The 22,317-nt window shown below is 50.6% G+C and overlaps 1 protein-coding gene across 1 annotated transcript in view; it reads right to left on the bottom strand.

Annotated features, from left to right (window-relative positions):
• Positions 1 to 989: 989 nt before the first annotated feature.
• RBCK1 (RanBP-type and C3HC4-type zinc finger containing 1) overlaps positions 990 to 22,317 on the bottom strand; it is a 21,948-nt gene continuing 620 nt past the window's right edge. Inside the window, exons 2-14 of the mRNA XM_011960434.1 lie at positions 21,683 to 21,771; positions 20,433 to 20,577; positions 12,156 to 12,249; positions 11,844 to 12,042; positions 10,615 to 10,736; positions 10,338 to 10,511; positions 9,098 to 9,258; positions 7,887 to 7,998; positions 4,528 to 4,707; positions 3,435 to 3,533; positions 2,930 to 3,073; positions 1,529 to 1,668; positions 990 to 1,466 (exon numbers count right to left, since the gene is read on the bottom strand). Of these exons, the coding sequence (XP_011815824.1) occupies positions 1,588 to 1,668; positions 2,930 to 3,073; positions 3,435 to 3,533; positions 4,528 to 4,707; positions 7,887 to 7,998; positions 9,098 to 9,258; positions 10,338 to 10,511; positions 10,615 to 10,736; positions 11,844 to 12,042; positions 12,156 to 12,249; positions 20,433 to 20,577; positions 21,683 to 21,704 (1,533 nt within the window). The 5' untranslated portion in view covers positions 21,705 to 21,771 and the 3' untranslated portion in view covers positions 990 to 1,466; positions 1,529 to 1,587. The remainder of the gene's footprint in view (positions 1,467 to 1,528; positions 1,669 to 2,929; positions 3,074 to 3,434; positions 3,534 to 4,527; positions 4,708 to 7,886; positions 7,999 to 9,097; positions 9,259 to 10,337; positions 10,512 to 10,614; positions 10,737 to 11,843; positions 12,043 to 12,155; positions 12,250 to 20,432; positions 20,578 to 21,682; positions 21,772 to 22,317) is intronic.

Raw genomic sequence — 22,317 nt, 5'->3', positions numbered from 1 at the left:
CACCACAAGAGAACAATCTCTGCTTTTGTCTGGTGCTCAGGCTCCTGAGAGACACTAGGCCAGGCCCTGGCAAGAGAGGGAAGAGTGGGTATGAGACAGCGTCTGCCCGAGTTGGTCCCATCCACGCGCCTGCAGCCTGGCTCTCCTCTGCTTTTTCTGTTTCCTCCCAGTTGGTGGTTCTGCCTGGGCCTTTCTGCCTCCAGGGCCGGGAAGGCTGCCTGAGTGCGCCCCTCATCCTCTGCAACAGTCGACTGCCCTGAGCCAATGCAGGTAGTGCCGGCAGGACCCAGTCCACTCACACATTCTCGGACAGCTCTGCGCACAGTGACTGGGGCCAGCTCTTGAGTCTTGGCATCCAACAGCAGGTGGCAGTGCCTTTCCAGAGGCCAGAACAGGCCCTTCCCCACAGCACCACAGGCCTTCAGCAGAAGAGGCGCCCTCCACCTGCTGTGATGATGGCCACATCACAATAAATACCAGATCTCAAAAGGGGAAGGAGGGTGGGTCACAGAATGGAGGAAAAACGTAGAGAATCAACATCCCAGGACCATGTCTTAGTAACCTCTGACCAGCACAGAGTGGGTTCTAATGAATCGATACTTTGCCGTCTTTCTTGAGATGTGAAAATTAGGATGGACAACCTCACCCCTCAACTGCAGCAGCTTCATTCCTTCTTGAACTATCTACCTGCCAACCCTGGATGCCTGCGGAGAGGTCAAAAGGGAGCAGGAGTGGCAAGACTTCCCCTCCCGCCCCTAAGCCCATCCTTCTCTGCAGACTTGACATACCGCACACTCCGCCTGTCCTGGCTGACGGGGACCCAAGCGCATCCTGGTCCCCGAGGCTGTGCTCAGTCACAGCCTCATTCTACCATCGATGGACTGACAAGTCAACTTTCTGAGGCAGTTCCCAGAGACCTCAGGATCCTGCCTGTGTGTAGAGTCCCAGCCCAGGACATTCACTTCCTCTCAAGGACATCACACTCATCCTTTCCCGGAAAACCATTTTAATTATAATAGCTTACACACGCTGCAGAGAGGGAGACGCAGAATTGGACCTGAGGGGCTGTGCTTTCAAAACTGCCCAGTCTCCTTCCTGGCTCTGAACAGGTTAGCAAGAGTTCTAAGCGGCCCCGGGCCTCCAACCACAAAGGCAGAGAACAGTTAGCCCCAGAAAGCTGACAGGGGAAGGCAGGGAGGCTGAGAGTGCTTGGTATTCGAAAGATGAGTGTTGTGGTGGGTGGAGTATGGAGTCACACAGAGGCTCCACCCAGCAAGGCCTCTGGCCAGGGGCTGTGTTTAAGGCTGGGGTCAGGCAGAGGTGGGAGCTGCAGGGGAGAGAAGTCTGGCTGGCAAGCCCCAAGGGAAGGACAAACGCACTGGGGCAGATGTGACCACGGACAACAGCAGTGCAGGCAGGGCCCCTACAACGCTACAGCAAGCAAGGCCGTCCACGAAGCTCAGGGACTTGGTCTCCGCACAAAAGCACCTCCCAGCCAGAAGTTAGAAGCCAAAGCCCCAAGCCCAGCCCTGCCCCATAACAGAATGTGGATGTGGGGCTGGGTCAGCATGGGGTCCCACCACTTGCTCAGTGGCAGTTCTGACAGCTTGGGTGGCAAGGAATCCCATTCACCCTGCAGCGGCAGCCCCCGCTGGTGTCTCCTGGGCCCTAGAAGATGACAGGAAGAGAAGAGAATGTCAGGGCAGTGCAGAGACTGCCCCCACAGCCGAGCACTCTCCCACCTGGGCCTTTGCCTCTGCAGGCCCTCCTGCAAGAATGGCCTTGTCGGCCTCAGCTACCTGATGGAGAGTCACTAAAGCCTTTTCTGGGCTCCCACAGCACTCAGTCTACCCAGGCCTAGATCCAGGAACAGGCCAGAGAGAGGATCTGACCACTCTGCATATTCTAGACATGTCAGCATAGTGGCAGCATGCAAGAGGGCAGTTTCCTCTGCCTCTACCTGTCTGAAAGTCTACCTGAACGTAACAACAGGCTCCCAATTCCAGAGCACACCCCTAATAACGACAGCTACCATTTGCAAGAGTGCTCCCCAAATGACAGACTCTCTAAGCACTTCTCTTGCAATTTTTCCACTTGATTCTGACAACAAGCCTGAGATAAGCCCAGCTATCATCTCCATTTCACAGAGGAAATGGGGCTGAGAGAGGTGAGCAGCAGCCTAATCACACAGTCGGTATGTGCCAGAGCCAGGGGCCAATCCACCTCCGACTCCAGATGGAACCTTTACTTGCTGTCCTCTAGGGCAAGGGTGGGCAAACCTTTTCTACAAAGGGCCGGTTATTTTGGGCTGGGCAGCCATATGGCCTCTGCCTCTGCAGTGTAAAAGCAACCACAGACAACTTGTAAATGAACGAGCACGGCTGTGCTCCAGAGCACTTTACTTATGGACACTGAAATGTGGATTTCATGTAATTTTCACGTCACAAGATAGTCATCTTTTGGTATTTTTTCAACCATTTAAAGATGTAAAGGACATTCTTGTGGCTGGGCACGGTGGCTCACGCCTGTAATCCTAGCACTTTGGGAGGCTGAGGCAGGTGGATTACCTGCGGTCAGGAATTTGAGACCAGCCTGACCAACATGGAGAAACCCTGTCTCTACTAAAAATACAAAATCAGCCAGGCATGGTGGCGCATGCCTGTGATCCCATCTACTTGGGAGGCTGAGGCAGGAGAATCGCTTGAACCTGAGAGGCAGAGGTTGCAGTGAGCTGAGACTGTACTATTGCACTCCAGCCTGGGCAACAAGAGCGAAACTCCGTTTCAAAAGAAACAACATTCTTACCTCGGGAGCTGTACAAAGTCAGGTGCTGGGTTGGATATGGCCCATGCGCTGTAGTTTTCCAAGCCCTCCTCTAAGGCAAACCCACAAGGGCACCCTCTCCATACCACCACGAGTGAAGACTCACCCCGGGGCCCCAGCGTGGGCCCTTGGTGACCCAGCAGATCTCGGTGTGGCAGACGGTGCAGCGGATCCAGTCGCAGCCGTCCTTCTTCTGTACCACGATCTGGCACTGGGGGCAGCGCATGGCCTCGCCCTGCTGCAGCATCACCTGGAGCGGGACAGGCGCTGGCCTTGGGGCGGGGCTGGAGTAGTCACCCAGCCTGGCTCCTCCTCATGGCAGGGAGAAGGTAGTGACCCTCTGGTGCTGTGGAGTCTGTCCTGTGCAGCTCCGCCAGGCCAGGCTCCATCCAGCAAGCCCCTCTTCATTCCTGTGGTCTCCACCCTCCACCCAGACGCTCTTCCCAACATGACAACTTGGCCTAAGTCCCATCTCTGGATGGAAGTGACAGCCAGAAGGGAGATCAGAGCCTCCAGGGATGTGTGAGCACAGCCCTTGCTGAGAAGCCCCCAGCCCCCACCTGGATCCCAGAACTTAAAATCTCTAGGCCTCGGCCCTGTCCCAGCCTCACCTTCAGCATCTCTGTCGTCTGCCGGGCAGCCACATCATTCTGAGCCCGCAGGGCCAGGTCCTCCTGATACTCCTTGCAGTTCATCTGCTCGTGGATGGCCTGCAGCAGGTGAGGGACTCAAGGTGAGAAGGTTCCTCAGGGGGTTAAGAAGCTGGGAGAGGTGAGGCGCAGGGCAGGAGTCCACAAAGGCACCTAATGCCTCTAGGTGTAGTCACTGGCAGGACCTCACTTTGTAAAGCATAAGCCATTTTACAGAAGAGGATACTGGCACCAGGGAGATGAAGTCAAGGTCATCACACATGCTAACAGCAAAATATACCTCAGCCTCCTGAGTAGCACAAGCTACTAGCACATGCTGGCGCACCCAGCTTATTTAAGTTCTGATGGGCACGGAAATCCCTTACACCCCTAAGGTGAGACCCCGCATCCCTGCCAAGGCCCTGCCCGGGGTTACAGGCCCAATGACCCCAGACTGAGCTTGCTCAGGCTGAGTATGAGACCAGGCTCCAGACGTGTTTACCGGCTCCTCACCTTCTACTTTTGAGATAAAGGGGCAGGGACAGGCCTGGGGGAAGGATCATGTAGGGCTGTCTGGGTTTGGGGTCAGCACTCAGTTCAGGACAGGGGCGGAGACGTGGCATAGGGCCAGGGTCAGGCCTTAGTCTGTGACAGGTTCAGTGAGAAGCCAGGGTCAGAGCTTAGTTCAGGATCTGGGCTGAATACGGGACCACCTTAAGTGACAAGTGCAGGGTCAGGTTTGGTCAGAAGCTGAGTCTATGGACTTGGACGGGGTCAGGGCTCAGTGTGGGGCTGGGATTCAGTCTGTGACTGGGGTTGACTGGTTCCGGGTCAGGGCTCCATTGTGCACCAGGGCTGCCTAGGTTGGAGGCTCCATCTGGGGCCGGGTCTGGGACTCCATCTGTGGGGCCAGGGCTTGGTTCAGGCTCGAGCCACACTCTCCCACTGACATGCAGCTCTAAGTCATGACTAGCAGGCCAGTGTCACAGCTCCCTTCCCAGGAGAACAAGCACTGCAGTATGGTAAGCTCCAGGCAAGATGACAGTGACTAGGTGGGGTGAGTCCCTGGCCCCACCTTGCAGAGCAGGCAGTTGACATGGAAACACACAGGGCAGGTGAACTCGTTGACATCATCCTCAAAGAAGCACCACCCCTTGCAATCTGGGGTCTTGCAATGGTAGCTGAAGGCACTGCGGTTTTCAGCAATGGAGATGCCCAGGTCTAGAAATCGCTGGTAATCCTCAGGGGTCAGGAGCTGCCAACAGAACACGTCCTTGTTGCTCAGGATTCAGAACACCTGACGTATGACCCTTGATCACCACATACCTTCCAGAAAGCCCCCAGCCCATAAACTCCAACCCAGGCCAGGCTTTTTTCTTCATGTGATCCTCATAGTATTGAAAAACTCCATTCAAAAAGTGGATTTTAGGCCAGGCGTGGTGGCTTACATCTGTAATCCCAGCACTCTGGGAGGTCAATCAAGGCAGGAGGATTCCTTGAGGCCAAGAGTTTAAGATCAGCCTGAGAAATAGAGTGAGATCTCATCTCTACAAAAAAATTAAAAAAAAAAAAAAATAGGCAGGTGTGGTGCTCACACCTGTAGTCCCAGCTACTTGGGAGGCTGGGTTGTGAGGATCGCTTGAGCCCAGAAGGTCAAGACTGCAGTGAGCCATGACTGATGCACTGCACTCCAACCTGGGTGACAGAATGAAATCCTAGCTGGAAAAAAAAAAAAAAGGAAAAGAAAAGTAAATAGAAAGTGGGGGGAATTTCTAAAAGTTTTGGTGGTGGATGGTGGTAATGGTTGCACCACAGTGTGAATGTACTTAATGCCACTGAACTGTACACTTAAAAACTGGTTAAAATTGTAAATGTTATGTCTATTTTCTCACAATAAAGAAAAGAACATAAATAATAAGCAATGTTGGGAAAGACATGATTAAACTAGTATCCTATAAAGAAAATGTGGTACATATACACAATGGAGTACTACTTGGCCATAAAAAAAGAATGCAATTCTGTCGTTTACAGCAACATGGAGGAACTGGAGGTCATTATGTTAAATGAAATAAGCCAGGCACAGACAAACATTACATGTTCTCACTTATTTGCAGGTGCTAAAAATCAAAACAACTGAACTATCGAAGACAGAGAATAAAAGGATGGTTACCAGAAGCAGCAAAGGGTAGTGGGGCGTGGGAAGGGAGTGGGGATGGTAAACTGGTATAAAAAAATAGAATAAGAACTGGTATTTGATAGCACAACAGACAGACTACAGTCAATAATTTAATTGTACATTTTATAATAACTAAGAAAGCATAATTGGACTCTCTATAACACAAAGGATAAATGCTTGAGGGGATGGATTCCCCATTCTCCATGATGTGATTATTACGCACTGCACGCCAGTATCAAAGTATTTCATGTACCCCAGAAATGTATACACCAACTATGTACCCTCAAAAATAAAAAATAAAAATTAAATAAACAAACAGCTGACCCACCAGCGAGGCCCAGGTGAAATCAGCGGGGCCCTGTCCAGATCAGAAGAACCATCCAGATAAGTCCAACCCAAATTATAGTCATCCCTCGGTATCCGGAGAGAACTGCTTCCAAGATCCCTGCAGATACCCAAATCCAGGGATGCTCAAACTCCTTATATAAAAGGGCACAGTATTTGCATACAACCTACCAACATCCTCCCATACACTTTAAATCATCTGTAGATTACTTATAATACCTAATATAACATAAATGTTATATAAAGTTTATGCTGTATTGTTTTTTAAATTTGGTTTTTATTGTAATTTTTTTGTTTCCTTAAGAATATGTTCTATCCACCGTTGTTGAATTCTCCAGTGTGGTACCCACAGATACAGACGGCCAACTCAACTTGCAGATTTATGAGCTAAATAAATGACTGTTGTTTTGAGCCTGCAGTGAGTTGTTACACAGTAAGCGCTAACAACAACAAAGGCTTACCATGTGACAAGCACTACTCTAAATATACATACATTTTTTGAGACAGAGTTTCACTCTGGTTGCCCAGGCTGGAGTGCAATCGCACAATCTCGGCTCACTGCAACCTCCACCTCCTGGGATCAAGCGATTCCCCTGCCTCAGCCTCTGGAGTAGCTGGGATTACAGGCGTGCGCCACCACACCCAGCTAATTTTGTATTTTTAGTAGAGACGGGGTTTCTCCATGTTAGTCAGGCTGGTCTCGAATTCCCGACCTCAGGTGATCCACCCACCTCAGCCTCCCAAAGCACTGGGATTACAGGAATGAGCCACTGTGCCTGGCCACACTAAATTCTTTTTTTTTTTTTTTTTTTTTTTTTGAGACGGAGTCTCGCTCTGTCGCCCGGGCTGGAGTGCAGTGGCTGGATCTCAGCTCACTGCAAGCTCCCCCTCCCGGGTTTACGCCATTCTCCTGCCTCAGCCTCCCGAGTAGCTGGGACTACAGGCGCCCGCCACCTCGCCCGGCTAGTTTTTTGTATTTTTAGTAGAGACGGGGTTTCACCGTGTTAGCCAGGATGGTCTCGATCTCCTGACCTCGTGATCCGCCCGTCTCGGCCTCCCAAAGTGCTGGGATTACAGGCTTGAGCCACCGCGCCCGGCCCACTACTCTAAATTCTATACACTTATGCTCTGCCGTAATCTTTGCAATTCTGGAAATAGAAGCTGTAACTCTGACTCTAACAGAGATGAGATAGAGGCATAGAGAGGTTAAATATCTGACTTGTGGTCACACACCCAGGCCACCAGGCTCCAGAGCTCCCCGACTAATTTTTTTTTCTTTTTTTGAGGCAAGGTCTCACTCTGTTGCCCAGGCTGGAGTGTAGTGGCACAATCACAGCTCACCACAACCTCGACCTCCCAGGCTCAAGCAATCCTCCCACCTCAGCCCACTCACTCCTGACCCCCGCCCGAGTAGCTAGGACTACAGGCGCATGCCCCCGCGCCTGGCTATTTTTTGAATATTTTTTGGAGAGACAGGGTTTTGCCATATTGCCCAGGCTGGTCTGGAGCTCATGGGTTCAAGCAATCTGCCCACCTTGGCCTCCCAAAGTGCTGGGAATACAGGTGTGAGCCGCCACACCCAGCCGAGTCCCTGACTCTTAACAACTCTGCTGTCTTTCCTTCATAGATGTGGCTTCTTGACTAGCTACTCCCCTCAACTCTTTCTCCGCTTGGGGTCTCAGCACCCCACAGAGACAAATCTCTTGAAAAATGTCTGGGGGGCCGAGGATGGATGATCGCTTAAGCCCAAGAGTTTGAGACCAGCTTGGACCACGAGACCCCCATCTCCAGAAAAAAAAAAGAAAAGAAAAGAAAAAGAAAGAAAAGATGCCGCTGCCTGAGCCAGTCCCTATCTGCCTGCTCCAGGCCCAGTTCCTTAGGACTGGGGTATGTCTCCCACCCCGAGGCCTTACCGCCTTGATCTCCCTCTCCAGCAGCTTGCCCGAGCACGAGTAGGTGTTGTCAATGAAGGGGCAGGAGACCTCCGCCTCCTGGCTGTTGCGGATGGTGCCCTGCAGGCACTCCCTAGGGGAGGGGAGGGGAGAAGAGTTAGGATCATAGGAACCCCATCCACTGGGGACTCCACCCCTCATATGGCAAGGCCTGACCCCAGGGGCCTCACTCAGTCACCCCAGATGGGCTTCTCCTCAATATCCCCTTCCTTCCCATCCTCTCACCAACCCATCACCAAGGCCTCCACCCTGTCTCCATACTGCCGCTGTAATTCTCTGGTTCAGACCCCACATCCCCCGCCTGGGAGACTCCAGGAGCCCCCTCACTGGGCTCCCTGAATCCATCTGGCCCCTAAAGTCTATCTCAGAACAGCAGCCATGTCTCCCCAGTGACCCCCATCCCACCCAGAACAAATCCCAACTCCTCATCGCTGCTCACAGACCCAACACCTCTCTATCCTGCTCTTTGATTACCCCCTTCATCCCTCTGCTCCAGCAACCGAGAGACCTCCTCAGCCTCCTCCAACACGCCAGGCCCACACCTACAGCAGGCCTTCCAGTCCCTGCTCTGGAGCTACCTCCTTGGAAGCTTCCAGACCACCCTTTCTAGGAAGGACTCCTGTTGTCTCTTAACATACTGTATGCAGCATCTGACACAATTCACAAGGACATCAACCAGCGATTATCCAATTCACATCAGCCTCTCTGCTGGAATGTAAGCTCCAGGAGGCAGGCACGGAGTCTGTCACCCAGGGACTGCTCCACAAGGGTCTGCTGTGGTGAATGGGTCTGTGTTCCCCACATTCAGGGGTGGAAGGGCCATGACAGGAGACTCAGAAACTGGCAGATGCCCACAGCGAGGCTTAGAGCAGCGTAGCTGCGGGAGCCTGGGCGGTGAAAAGTAGAGGGGAAGAGAGGCTCTGGAGTCTCCACCTATGCCTGCGTTCATGTCTAGGCTACTTCTCTTACGAGCCATGTGGCCTTGGGTAAGCTGCTTGGCCTCTCTGTACCTCAGGTTCCTCATCTGCAAAACGGGGAGACGGAGCCTACCTCGTAGGTTTTCGCGGGCGTCCAATGAGGTATCAGAGCACAGGGCCCCACCCACGTCCAGCCCTGCGTAACTGGCGGCTTTAATAAAGCTGCATTGCCGGGGGTGGGATTGGGGGCCGCACCTGCAGAAGGTGTGCAGACACTCACGCAGCACCACGGCCTCGCCGGGCGCCAGCACCGAGTAGCACACGGGGCACTCGGCGGGCTCGGTGTTCAGCACCAGGCTCCTCTGGTCCAGCTGGACGTGCTGCAGGTAGTTCCCCTCCTGCTGCTGCTGCTTCCGCTGGGCACACGGGGCGGGGCCACGGGGTGGGTGGGTCAGGGCCTCGGGGGCGGGTCAGACCACGAAGGGGGAAGGACCGGAGGGCGTGGTCAGGGCTGGGTCAGACCAGCAAGAGGCAAAGCTGGGAGCCAGTCAGGATTGGGGATCCGGGATGGGGGTGGGCAGGGGTGGTCAGGAGCAGGAAGGTTGGGAGGGACGGGGCTGGGAGAGAGGCCAGGTGGACCCTGGGGAAGCCAAGGGAGGGGATGCCGGCCAGGTAGCCAGGGAAGGCATCAGGAGAGGGAGCAGTGGCAGCAGGGAAAGGAAGGGGGCCAGGGTCTGAGTGGTGAGTCAGGTAGCAGGGCAGGGCCTGGGCCAGGGCTGGTGGAGCCAGCTCAAGGTCAGGGGTGGGGAAGTGACAAAGCCGGGGAGCAGAGCAAGGCTGAGACAAGAACAGGAGTGGGGTGGCCAGGGGCAGCACCGGGTCCAAGGGGAATGCAGGTGGGCCAGGGGTGAGATCAGAATGGGGAGCACTCGGGGGTCAGTGTCTGTGTCATTAGTGTGTGTGTCACGATGGGGGCAGGGGAGGGCTAAGGCGCAAGACCGGGGTTGGGGGTCATCCCCCTAGGGAGCAGTGAGGGGCCAGGCCAGGCTCTCAGGAAGTCAAGGGTGGGCCAAGCCCGGGAGGGATGAGGTCAGGAGTAGGAGAGTCCAGGGTGACGTCACGACAAGGTAGAGTAGGATTAGGTCACAGGCAGGTGAGGGTGAGGTCTGAGCTGAGGTGTGGTCATGGCTAGGATGCTGGGGTCATAGCCAGCCATACTTGTGTGGTGTGTCAAAGCTAGGGATGGAGCCACAGCTCACGTGGGAGTGAGGCATGTGAACCTGGATGCGCATCACAGCCAGGGAGTGGGTCTCAGCCACAGGGTGACCTTTGAGAGAGGGCAGGACACAGCCAGGTGCAGGGTCACTGCCAGCAGCGTGGTTGGGAGGGGCAAGGCAGTAACGGGGAGGGGCGGCAATGCACAGGTGTCTCCCTTCCTGGCCTACACCTCCCCCATGCGGTCTGCAGGTGTCTGTCCAGGGACTTCCGCACCCACCTGCTGGTACTGACGTAGCGCCTCCTCCTCGCCCGCCAGGCGCGCTCGCTCCTCCTCGTCGGGCTGGTATGAGGCGGGGACCTGGTAGGCCTCTGGGCGTGCCCGGCAGCACATCTCACAGCCAGGCCGCGTGGGCTTGTTGATGAAGGTGCACCCGGGGCACTGCCAGCCCACCTGGGAGCAGAGCGGGCTGTGAGCCGGACTGGACAGGGTGGGGCAAGGGAGGGGCACAGAAGAGGATACTGAGGCCAGGGAGGTGTGGTCAGGGACAGCTTACCGGTGGGGGCTCGGGCACTGCATCTGGCTGCCCCCGTCCGGGTTCCTGGGGGACCCTGGGCTTTGGGGGGCCTGGTTCCAGAGGGCCCCGTGGCTGCAGTGTGAGGTCCTTGAAGCCCAGATCTGTGGAGAAGGGTTAAGGGGTGGTGGTTCCACGTGGCCTGCTTGGTCCACACCCATGGGGGTGGGTCTCCCTGAGCCAGCCAGGCAGACCCTCCCCCTATCCTCTCCCTCCTCCCTGGGGGCATCTCCAGCTTCCATCTGGCCAAATGGGCATCCTGGCTCCTCCAGGGTCAGGGTCCCTATTCCACCCACAAATGCTTCTACGTCCTCTGAGCTTCAAAATCTGCCATAACACCTGCCTTTCTGTGCCTCCTGAACGATTCACCAAGAGGGACACAAGAGCACCGCTGAGGCGGTCCTGCCAAAACAGCGGCTCGCTCCATTCCGGAGGAAACATCAGCCCCCACCCCCGCCACAAAAAGGAAACTGGCCTAGACTCTTTGAAAGGGACTGAGACATGACAGCTGAATGCCAAGTCTTTGCTATAAATGATAATGGTGGGACAACTGGTAAAATCTGAGTAAGATCTGTAGATTGGATACCAGTACTGTATCAGGGTTAGTTTCCTGAGCTGGATTGTTATGCCTAGTAATGTAAGAAAATGACCTTTCTTTTCAAGGGAATGCACACTGAATTATTTAGGGGAAAGAGACACCATGGCTGCAACTTACTCTCAAAACGGTTCAGAAAATAAAATAATTTTATATAGCAAGAGAATGATAAAAGAAAGCAAATATGGTAAAACCCACATGAAAGGCACACGGGAATTCTTTATATACTACTTTGTAAAATTTGGCAACTTTTCTGTAGGTCTGAAACATTTCACAAGTTAAAAATTAAGAATAAACACTAGTTATCATCACCGTCATACCCAGTTTATGATTTTAGCAAACTGGGCAGCAGATAGGAGTAACCTTGCCCAAGGTCACACAGCTGGGAATGCCAGAGCCTAGATGGAATCCACCCCTCCCCATGCCAGCTGTTGTCATGATGGGTCCCTGAAATGCTCCCTCCCATGTGTCTTCGGTCCTCTCTTCCCCACTTGGATAGGGTCCTCCAGGTGAGTCCCTGACTAAAAACTCAGGGGCTCTGCCCCTGCTTGCCCTACACTCTCAAGTGAGTCCAGGGCCCCCGCTGGGTCCCACGGTGCTCGGGGCAGAGCCTCACCTTCCAGCATCCGCAGCTGCCGCTCCCGCTGCAGCTCCTGAGGGTTGAGGGAGGTGTTGCGGGCTGACAGCAGATAGAGGTAGGCACTGTCCCCATTCTGCCGTACCCCATGGGAGTGCAGGGTCTCCTGGTCTCGTGCCAGCCGCTGCCCAATCACCCACTGCTGCAAGACTGGTGGGAAGCCATAGTCCAGAAAAACCTGGTGGGGGCACCAAGAGAGAGAGTGGGAAGGCAGGGCCAGAGGAGAGAGAGGAAGCAGGAGCGAAAAGGGAGAGCCTCCACCCCAGTGTCGCCCTCAGCCTCCTCACTCACCATGTCTTTGAGGGATGCCACTGTCATATCAGGGCGCACTGTGAGCCAGATGGTGACGGTGTGCATCTGAGCATCCTCCACGCTCACCCACAGTCTGCGGAGAACAGCAGGGGCTCAGCATGGGCTCTGGCCAGGGGTCCAGCCTCAGCCACCAGCTACAGACATGTACGTATTTGCACACAGGCGTATGGCCAAGCACACACACACACAACCCCCAGTCTGGGGTAGGCCCCACCCATGCTTCCTCCTTTATTAGAACCCACCAGTTAGGCCCCTCCAATGGCTCCACGCTACTCTTAGAATCAACTCATGGCAGCACACGAGGGCCTCCATGATCTGGCGCCTCCCTGACCTCTCCAACCTCTTCTATCTTCTCTCCCCTGCTCCTTAGTCAAACCACCAAAAGTTGTTGTTTACTATATACTAAGACTATTCAACGCACTGAATGTGTATTAACTCATTTAATCCTCTCAACGAACCCATCAGGCAGGTACTGCTATATCCCTGTTTTACAGATAAAAATGTGAGGCACAGATAGGTTACAGTGACTCTGCCAAACTAAGCAACTAATAACTGTTAGAGGCAGGATTCATTTGTATGTATTGATTTACTTTTCAGACACAGGCTCTCTTTCTGTGGCCCAGGCTGGAGTGCAGTAGTGCTACCTTGGCTCACTGCAGCGTCAACCTCCTGGGCTCAAGGGATCTTCCCATCTCAGCCTCCTAAGTAGCTGGGACCACAGGCTCATGACCCCATGCCTGGCTAATTTTTTAAGTTTTTGTACAGACAGGGTCTCACTATGTTGCCAAAGCTGGTCTCGAACTCTTAGCCTCAAGTGATCCTCCTGCCTTGGCCTCCTGAAGTGGGATTACAGGAGTAAGCCACTGTGTTCAGCCAGAGGCAGGATTTAAATCCACATGGTATTATTCCAGAGAAAGTGGTTTTAACTTTCTCGAGGATCCTCCAACATTTTTGAAAAATCAAAAGCATGAGAAGATGAAAAAACAGAACTGACCCCAAAGCAAACAGAGATCATTTAGGGTATGGAACAATAAGCAACAGTAAAGTCTAAGTAGTACCTTCAGAGAGATTTGGGAAAACATTGCATTCAGAAAGCAAGAAAAGGCATGAAGTAACCAAAAAATGAGAGAGTCCTGCACATTAAAAGTGACTGCTGAATCCCAGCACTTTGGGAAGCTGAGGTGGGTGGATCACAAGGTCAGGAAATCAAGACCATCCTGGTTAACAGGTGAAACCCTGTTTCTACTAAAAATACAACAACAACAAAAAATTAGCTGGGCGCCGTGGTGAGCGCCTGTAGTCCCAGCTACTCGGGAGACTGAGGCAGGAGAATGGCATGAACCCGGGAGGCAGAGGTTGCAGTGAGCCGAGATTGCACCACTGCACTCCAGCCTGGGCAACAGAGTGAAACTCTTAATTAAAAAAAAAAAAAAGAAAAAAGAAAGTGACTGTTGACTACCTGAACCTTTATCTCTAACTACCAGTTACAGGAAAAATGGGAGATAGTAAATGACACCATGATAGTCTGGGTATTTGTCCCTGCCCAAATCTTATCTTGAACTGTAATCCTCAGTGTTGAAGGTGAGGCCTGGTGGGAGACGTTTGGGTCATAGGCACAGCTCCCTCACAGCCTGGTGCCGCTCGCTCTCACCGTAGTGACTTCTCGCCACAGTGAGTCCTCGTGAGATCTGGTTGTTGTAAAGTGTGGCACCTCCCCCGCAACTCTCTCTCTTTCTCCCTCTCTCACCATGTGAAGTGCCTGCTCCCGCTTCAGTAAAAGCTCACTGAGGCCTCCTCAAAAGCCAAGCAAATGTTGGGACCATGCTTCCTATGCAACCTGCAGAACTGAGTCAATTAAACCTCTTTTCCTTTTTTTTTTCTGAGACGGAGTTTTGCTCTGTCGCCCAGGCTGGAGTGCAGTGGTGCAATCTTGGCTCACTGCAAACTCCACTTTCCAGGTTCACGCCATTCTCCTGCCTCAGCCTCCCGAGTGGCTAGGACTACAGGCACCCGCCGCCATGCCCGGCTAATTTTTGTGTTTTTAGTAGAGACGGGTTTCACCGTGTTAGCCACGATGGTCTCCATCTCCTTGGCCTCGTGACCCGCCCACCTCAGCCTCCCAAAGTGCTGGGATTACAGGCGTGAGCCACCGCGCCCGGCTAAACCTCTTTTTTTTTTTTGAGGCAGAGTCTTGCTCTGCCGCCCAGGCTGGAGTGCAGTGGCCAGATCTCAGCTCACTGCAAGCGCCGCCTCCCAGGTTCCCGCCATTCTCCTGCCTCAGCCTCCCGAGTAGCTGGGACTACAGGCGCCCGCCACGTCGCCCGGCTAGTTTTTTGTATTTTTTAGTAGAGATGGGGTTTCACTGTGTTAGCCAGGATGGTCTCGATCTCCTGACCTCGTGATCCGCCCATCTCGGCCTCCCAAAGTGCTGGGATTACAGGCTTGAGCCACCGCGCCTGGCCTAAACCTCTTTTCTTTATAAATTACCCAGTCTCAGATATTTCTTTGTAACAATGCTAGAGTGGCCTAATACATACCATGAAGAGGTAATGGATAGATCCAGAATATGGGGAAAATTCTAGAGGTCAGAAGACCAGGTTTCTTAAAAAAACTAGTGGCATAAAAATAGAGAAGAATAAAAGAGACTTAAGACATATTAAGAAATGCTATGTGTACATCTTGTTTGGCTCTTGATTTGAAGAAAACAAACTGTAAAAGCACTAATGAAATAGGAAAATTTGAATATAAACAGTGCATTAGGGGATTTTAAGGAATTCTTATTCCTTTTCTAAGGTGTGATAATAGTATTGAGGGTTTTTTGTTTGTTTTTGTTTTTGTTTTTTTGAGACAGGGTTTCGCTTCTGTCACCCAGGCTGAAGTGTAGTGGCATGATCTTGGCTCACTGCAGCTTCAATCTCCTGGACTGCGGTGACCCTCCCACTTCAGCCTCCCCGGTAGCTGGGACTAGAGGGGCGCACCACCATGCCCAGCTAATGTTTTGTAGAGATAATGTTTCACTATGTTGCCCAGGCTGGTTCTGAACTCCTGGATTCAAGCAATCCACCTGCCTCAGCCTCCCAAAGTGCTAGGATTACAAGCATGATCCACCGTGCCCGGCCAAGTCCTAATTTTTTGAAGACACATACTAAAGATACTAAAGACACTAAAGATTTAAGGATAAAATAACATCTGAAATTTGTTTAAAAGTAGTCCAGAAAATGTTCTTAAAATTCTTCAGATAAACAATTTGAATACCCATGAATTGAGAGAGCAAAATACAGAATTTTTTTTTTTGAGGAGTCTCGCTCTGTCGCCCAGGTTGGAGTGCAGTGGCGCAATCTCCGCTCACTGCAAGCTCCACCTCCAGGGTTCACGCCATTCTCCTGCCTCAGCCTCCCCAGTAGCTGGGACTACAGGCGCCCGCCACCTTGCCCGGCTAGTTTTTTTTGTATTTTTAGTAGAGACGGGGTTTCACCATGTTAGCCAGGATGGTCTCGATCTCCTGACCTCATGATCTGCCCGCCTCGGCTTCCCAAAGTGCTGGGATTACAGGCGTGAGCCACCGCACCCGGCCTAGAAATTTTTAAACATGCAAAAACTAAAACTGTACCACATTTTCTACATAAAAAGTTCTTGAAAAACAAAAATAGATGAGTCGATACAGGAGAATAGAAGAAAAGTAAAACATGAAAAGGACTGGATCTTAACCCCAAAATGTTCTTCCAGCAATAAGGGTTTTGAAACATAAAAATGCATATAGTTTCGACTGCACTAGTTATTCTATAGTGAATAATATTTCCATAATCAAAATACTATAAATCCTTTCTAGTAGTATTGCACTTTTAGAATCAACCTAGAGGCAAAGCATAAAAGCCTTAATTACGTTAGAAAAGAAAATTTTTCAAAGCTATAATCTTAACACTATCAACAAAAAAATACAGCTGGAGCTCTCTCATTCAATGTCACATCAAGATCGCTGGTGAACAGCTGAGAACCACAAAAACAGCTGCAGTCAGAGCTTAAACACTTAATTTTAACTTACATGCTATAAATGCATATTCACTGGCCAGTCTCTAGGTGTACAGCCAACGGCTTTTCTCTCTTTCTTTCTTTGAGACAGGGTTTCACCTTGTCACTCAGGCATGATCATGGCTCACTGCAACCTCAACCACCTGAGGTCTAATAATCCTCTGGCCTCAGCCTCTCAAGTAGCTGGGACTACAGGTGTGTGCCACCCAACCTGGCTAATTTTTTCATTTTTTGTAGAGACAAGTTCTCACTATGTTGCCCAGGCTGGTCTTAAACTCCTGAGCTCAAGTCATTCTCCTGCCTGAGCCTCCCAAAGTGCTGAGCCACCATGCTCAGCATGAGTTTATACCTGCTGCCTGGAGTTTCCCATGGATTTTTCTTTTTTTTTTTTTGTATGAATCACATCCATAATCATGATCTATATATTTCTAGTAGCGGCTTCTTTAAAGTGAGCAAGAACTTAGACACACTCCTGAAGCATCAGAGCACAGAGCCCTTCTGGATTTTTACTGTATTTCCTTACTCAAAGGATGTATTTGGGTGTATTTTCTCACCCAAAAGTGTTAATCTGTGTGTGTGTGTGTGTGTGTGTGTGTGTTTGTGTATGTGTCTGTGTGATTTGTCTGTTGTCTTTTTAAAGCAATCAGCTTATTTTCACAGAAACAACTCTTTCAGTGCTCATGTTTTATTAATTAATGTAACAGCTAAGTAAACTATGTTATTACCAATAACACATACAACAGGTACCATTTACTAGGAAGCATCGGGTCCATCGATGAGAACCCAACAGCAGGTCTGAGAGGTGCTGGTTGCCCACAGCCTCTCAAAACTCAGGTTCTGATCCAGCAAGTCTGAGGTGGGACCTGAGATTCTCCCCATGTTGTGGTCCAGGGGCCACACTTTAATAGCAAGATGGTGGCTGACATTGTACATTTTACAGAGGAAACGCCAGTGCCAGTTAGTTAATTCAAGGCATCAAGTAGAAGTCAACTGGGAAAATGTCCACAATGATACTTCAACAAAAAAAGTCATGAAAAGCAAAGGTGGAAGATGAGTATGTTAACTTCCTCATTTTTCACAGCAAGGAGTACACAGGTACTGTCTCAATCAACCATTTCAAGAAGTAGATATACCAATATTTTGTTTAAAATCAAGTGGCCAATGATCTACAGATTCAATGAAATCCCTACCAAAATCCCATTTGTTTTTTTTTTTTTTTCTTTTTTGCAGAACCAGACAAGCTGATCCTAAAATTTATATGGAAATTCAAGACACCTGCAATAACCAAAACAATATTGAAAAAGAACAAAAGCTGGAGAACTTCCATTTCCTGATTTCAAATGCTATGAAGTTATAGTAATCAGAACAGTGTGGTACTGGCATAAGGGCAGATATATATTATAGTTCAATGGTATAGAAATGAGAGTCCAGAAATAAGCACTCATATTTATGGTCAATTAATTTTCAAAAAGGGTTAAGATGATTAAACAGGGGAAAATAGTCTTTTTAACAAATAGTGTCGGCACAACTCAATATCCACATGCAAAAGAATGAAATTGGACCCTTACCTCACACCATATATAAAAATTAAATCAAAATGGACCAAAGACCTAAATGTAAGAGCTAAAACCATAAAATATTTAGGAGAAAATATAGAGGTAAGTCTTCATTACCTTGGATGAGGCAATGATTTCTTAGATATGACACCAAAAGCACAAAAAACAAAATAAAACATAGACTACCTGGACATCATCTAAATTTAAAACTTTTGTGCTTCAAAGGACACCATCAACAAAGTGAGAAGACAACCCACAGAATGAGAGAGAATTTTTGCAAATCATGCAGCTGATAAGGCACTTCTATCTCAAATGAATAAAGTACTCCTACAACTCAATAATAAAAACATAAACCCAGCTGGGTGTAGTGGCTCATGCCTGTAATCTCAGCACTTTGGGAGGCCAAGGTGGGTGGATCACCTGAGGTCAGGAGTTCAAGACCAGCCTGTCCAACACAATGAGACTCTATCTCTACTAAAAATACAAAAATTAGCTGGTGTGGTGGTGGGCACCTGTAATCCAGCTACTCGGGAGGCTGGGGCAGGAGAATCATTTGAACCTGGGAGGCGGAGGTTGCAGTGAGCTGAGATGGCTCCTCCACTGCACTCCTGCCTGGGCAATACAGTGAGACTCCATCTCAAAAAAAAAAAAAAAAAAAGATAAACCCAATTTTAAAATGGGCAAAAGACCTGAATAGGCAAACCTCCAAAGAAAATATGCAAATGGCAAATAAGCACATGAAGATGCTCAACATCATTTGTCATCAAATGGTTAGGAAATTGCAAATCAAAACCACAATGAGATACCTCTTCAAATTTACTAGGATGACTATAATAAAATAGATAAATAACAAGTGTTAGAGAGGAGGTGGAGAAACTAGAACCCTCATATATGCTGGTGGGAATGTAAAACAGTGTAGCCACTTTGGAAAACTGTCATGTCTTTAAAAGGCTAAACATAGAGTTACTGTATGACCCAGCAATTCCACTCCTAGTATGTACCCAAGAGAAATGAAAACATGTCCACACAAAAAGTTGGACACAAATGTTCATGGCAGCATTGTTTATAATAGCCAAAAAATTGAAATACCCAAATGTCCATCAACTGATTTAATGAGTAATGATAATGAGGTATGTCCATACAATAGATTACTATTTGGCAATAAAAAGGAATAAGGTTCTGGCTGGGCATGGTGGCTCACACCTGTAATCCCAGCACTTTGAGAGGCTGAGGTGGGCCAGAAGTTCAAGACCAGCCTAGGCAACACAGCAAGACCTTATCTCTTAAAAAATTAGCTGGGTGTGATGGTACACGCCAGTAGTCCCAGCTACCTGGGAGGCCAAGGCAGGAGGACTGCTTGAACCCAGGAAGTTGAGGCTGTAGTGAGAGATGATGGCACCACTGCACTTCAACTTGGACAACAGAGTGAGACCCCATGTCAAAAAAAGGGGAATGGAGTTGTTATACCTGCTACAACATGGATGAATCTAGAAAACATGATCCTAAGTGAAAGAAGCCAGACACAAAAGGCCACATGTTGTATGATTCAACTTATATGAAATTTCCAGAGAAGGGAGATCCCTAGAGATAAAAAGTAGATTAGTGGTTGCCTAAGGTTGGGGAGTTAGGGAAAAGGTAGAGAGATAGAGACTGACTGCTAATGAGTACCAGGTTTCTTTACAGGATGATGAAAATGTTCTAAAATCGATTATGGTAATGGTTGCACAACTTGAATATACTAAAAGCCATTGAACTGTATACTTCAAAAGGTTGAACTGTATGGATAAATAAATAAATCTGTTTTAAGAAAAATCAAATGGGACCTACCATGAGAACTGAAAATCAGAAACCATAAAACTATTGCCTTACTATCCAGTAATGAAAAAGCAGTCAAAAAAGAACCACAGACACTAATGTTTATTGAGTGCATAACACACACCAGGCACTGTGCAAAGTGTTTCAGCACTGAGTTTAAGTCTCCTGGAGCAGAGACTGACAGTATCCATTCTCTTCCCTTCCCTTACCAAGCAAACCCCTGAATTCTAGTTGAATATTCTGGCTATACAGTCTTCCCTCAAGTTGAACTGTAGCTGTGCAAATCAGTTCTGGTCCATAGGAATTAATGGAAGAAGTGTGTACAACTTTTGAGCTATGCTCTTTAGAGGAATGTGGAGGGGTGCCTTTCTTCCCTTCCTCCTGTGATGTGATGGCTGGATGGAGCTGGAATGGCCATTTTGCACCATGAGGAATCTGGGAATGAAGGGCAGAACAGTGAGAGACATAACATGAGCCTCTGAGGACTGTGGGGAGCAGAATCCCCCTATCTGGACTCCCTGCCATAAATTTGTTTACGTCACTGTTCCGTTTTCTTCTGTTGTGTAAGGACTAACATACAGTACACCTCCTAACAACCCTATGAGATAGCTACTGTTACAGTCATCCTAATACAGTATACCTCCTAACAACCCTGTGTTATGGTCTGATTTTTAAAATGAGGACACACTGAGAGGTGAAGTGACCTGTCCCATATTTCACAGTTGATTAATGACATAACAAGGGTTAGAAGCCAGGCCTCCTGAAGCCAGAACCTGCCATTAGGAAGAACCGTTCTACAGGCAAGAATGTCCTGTCCTGCTGTCCCTAGGGTTCAGGCCAGCCATGCACTCCTCACCTGATGTCCTGCGTTGGGGAGACCTCAGGCTTCAGTTGCACATTCAGGGGCACCCGTTGCTCTGCCAGCCAGATGGCACACTTCATTGCCACCTGTTCATCCCCGCCCGCCACTGCTCGGGTGAGGCTCAGGGCCATTTCCTCTGCTGAAAGCCAGTACAGCAGGAGCCAGTTAGCACAGGGTTTTATTTTCAGGAGCTGGGCGTAATGGGGTAGGAAAGGAGACGATCCTTTCTGTGTGCTGCTTTCTCTGTCTTCCTGGTGAACTCCTACATATCCTTCAGCACCCAGACTAAAAGTCCCTTTCTCTGGGAGGGGTTCTTTGATATTCCCCACTCCTCCTCACTCTAGGCTCATTTGGTTCTGTTTGTCCTTCATATTCCCAGGGTCCTTCATACTTCTATTCATTTATCCAATAAGCAGTTATTGAGTTCCTACTGTGTGCCACCCACTGTCCCAGGAACTGGAATCCGACAGAGATTTATAAACAGGGTCCCTCTCCTTATGGATCTCCCTGTCCAGTGGGGAGACAATGAACAAGTTTAACAAGAAAAAAAAAAAAAAAAGTCAGATTGTGATTCTTGCTGGCAGGGAAATAAACACGTTGAGGAGACCAGGGGAGGCTACTGGGAGGGAGTAACACTGAAGGTGAGACCTGAAGGAGGAGAAGCTGCACGTGTCAAGCCCCCGTGGGGAAGAGTGGTCCAGGTGGAAGGAAGAGTAAGGGCCTTGGCCAAGAAATGGTTGGATGAGAACCGAAAAAAGCCAGTGGGGCTCCAGTAGAGTGAGCATGGCGGGGTGACTGAGGAGAGATGTCCTGTGGGCCACCCAGGGGCACTGGGTTTTGTTTGTAGAACACAGAGGGGCATGGGAAGGTTTCCAGCAAGGCAGTGACTGACTTCCGTTCTACAACCCTAGGTGCAGGGGGCAAGAGAAGAGGCAAGGACCCCTGCTATTCAGGTCAACTGAGGTCTGTATCCCACCAGCCCAGGAGGTCTCCAAGTTCAATGCCCTGTGTCCTCTGCGAGTCCCCAAGCCCCATCTCAGCACAGAGCTGGCCCAAGGAGTTCTCAGGGCCCCAAGATGGCTCTGAAAGCCAGCAGGTACTAAAGGAGGAAACTGATGGGGAGGGGGGCAGAGGGAGGGCAGGCTAGAGCTCCCTCTCCAAGGTCCTTCCAGGCAGGCAAGGCCAGGTCCTGCGGGGCCCACTTCCCACCGGAAGTTCCCCAGCCACCTCCAGCCTCTGCCCACCTTTCTTGGTCTTCTCGTCCATCTGGCGTGGCTGCGCCCATCCCCCTGCGGGGGACCGTGCCTCCTGGGAAATGCTACCTCCGGGTCGCCTGGGAGAGGCGGGAGACCAGGAGCAACTCAGCCAGGCCGTGTGGCCTCCGGCGCGGCCCAAGTTCTGTCTGTGCCTCGCTGTCCCCGTGGCAATCGGGAAGCATCACACTGCCCGGTGACCAGGCCGGGATCCCGAGTGGGGCGGTGAGAGGGCAGCGGGCGCCGAGACAAGTCCGTACTGGGCGCAAGAGGAAACGGGACCAGCCGACGTGGGGAGAAGCGGGGAAAGGACGCCCGGACACCGCCCAGCCGGGGCGTTCCAAGTCCCGGAGGACCCCCACTTGCGGGAGCACTCTTGGCGTCCTGGGTTTCAACGCAAAGCCCTCTCTCCTCCCGGGAGGCCCCAGTTCTTCGCAAGACTAGCGGCTTCGGCGGAAGAGAAAGTGAAAGTGGCGGCCCCGGAAGTGGGGCGGGACTGGGAGGGGGACCGGAAAAAATTGTCGCCTCATCCGGGACCTCCACTGCCCGGCCACCCGGCGGCGGCGGACGGCGAGCGAAGGGTCCCGGCGCTCCTGTTTGGGGCGACCCCACCCCGTCCTCCGGGG

Source organism: Colobus angolensis, unplaced genomic scaffold (genome assembly GCF_000951035.1).
Source record: "Colobus angolensis palliatus isolate OR3802 unplaced genomic scaffold, Cang.pa_1.0 Scaffold114, whole genome shotgun sequence".
NCBI lineage: Eukaryota > Metazoa > Chordata > Mammalia > Primates > Cercopithecidae > Colobus > Colobus angolensis.
This window is presented reverse-complemented; position numbering and strand designations above follow the sequence as displayed.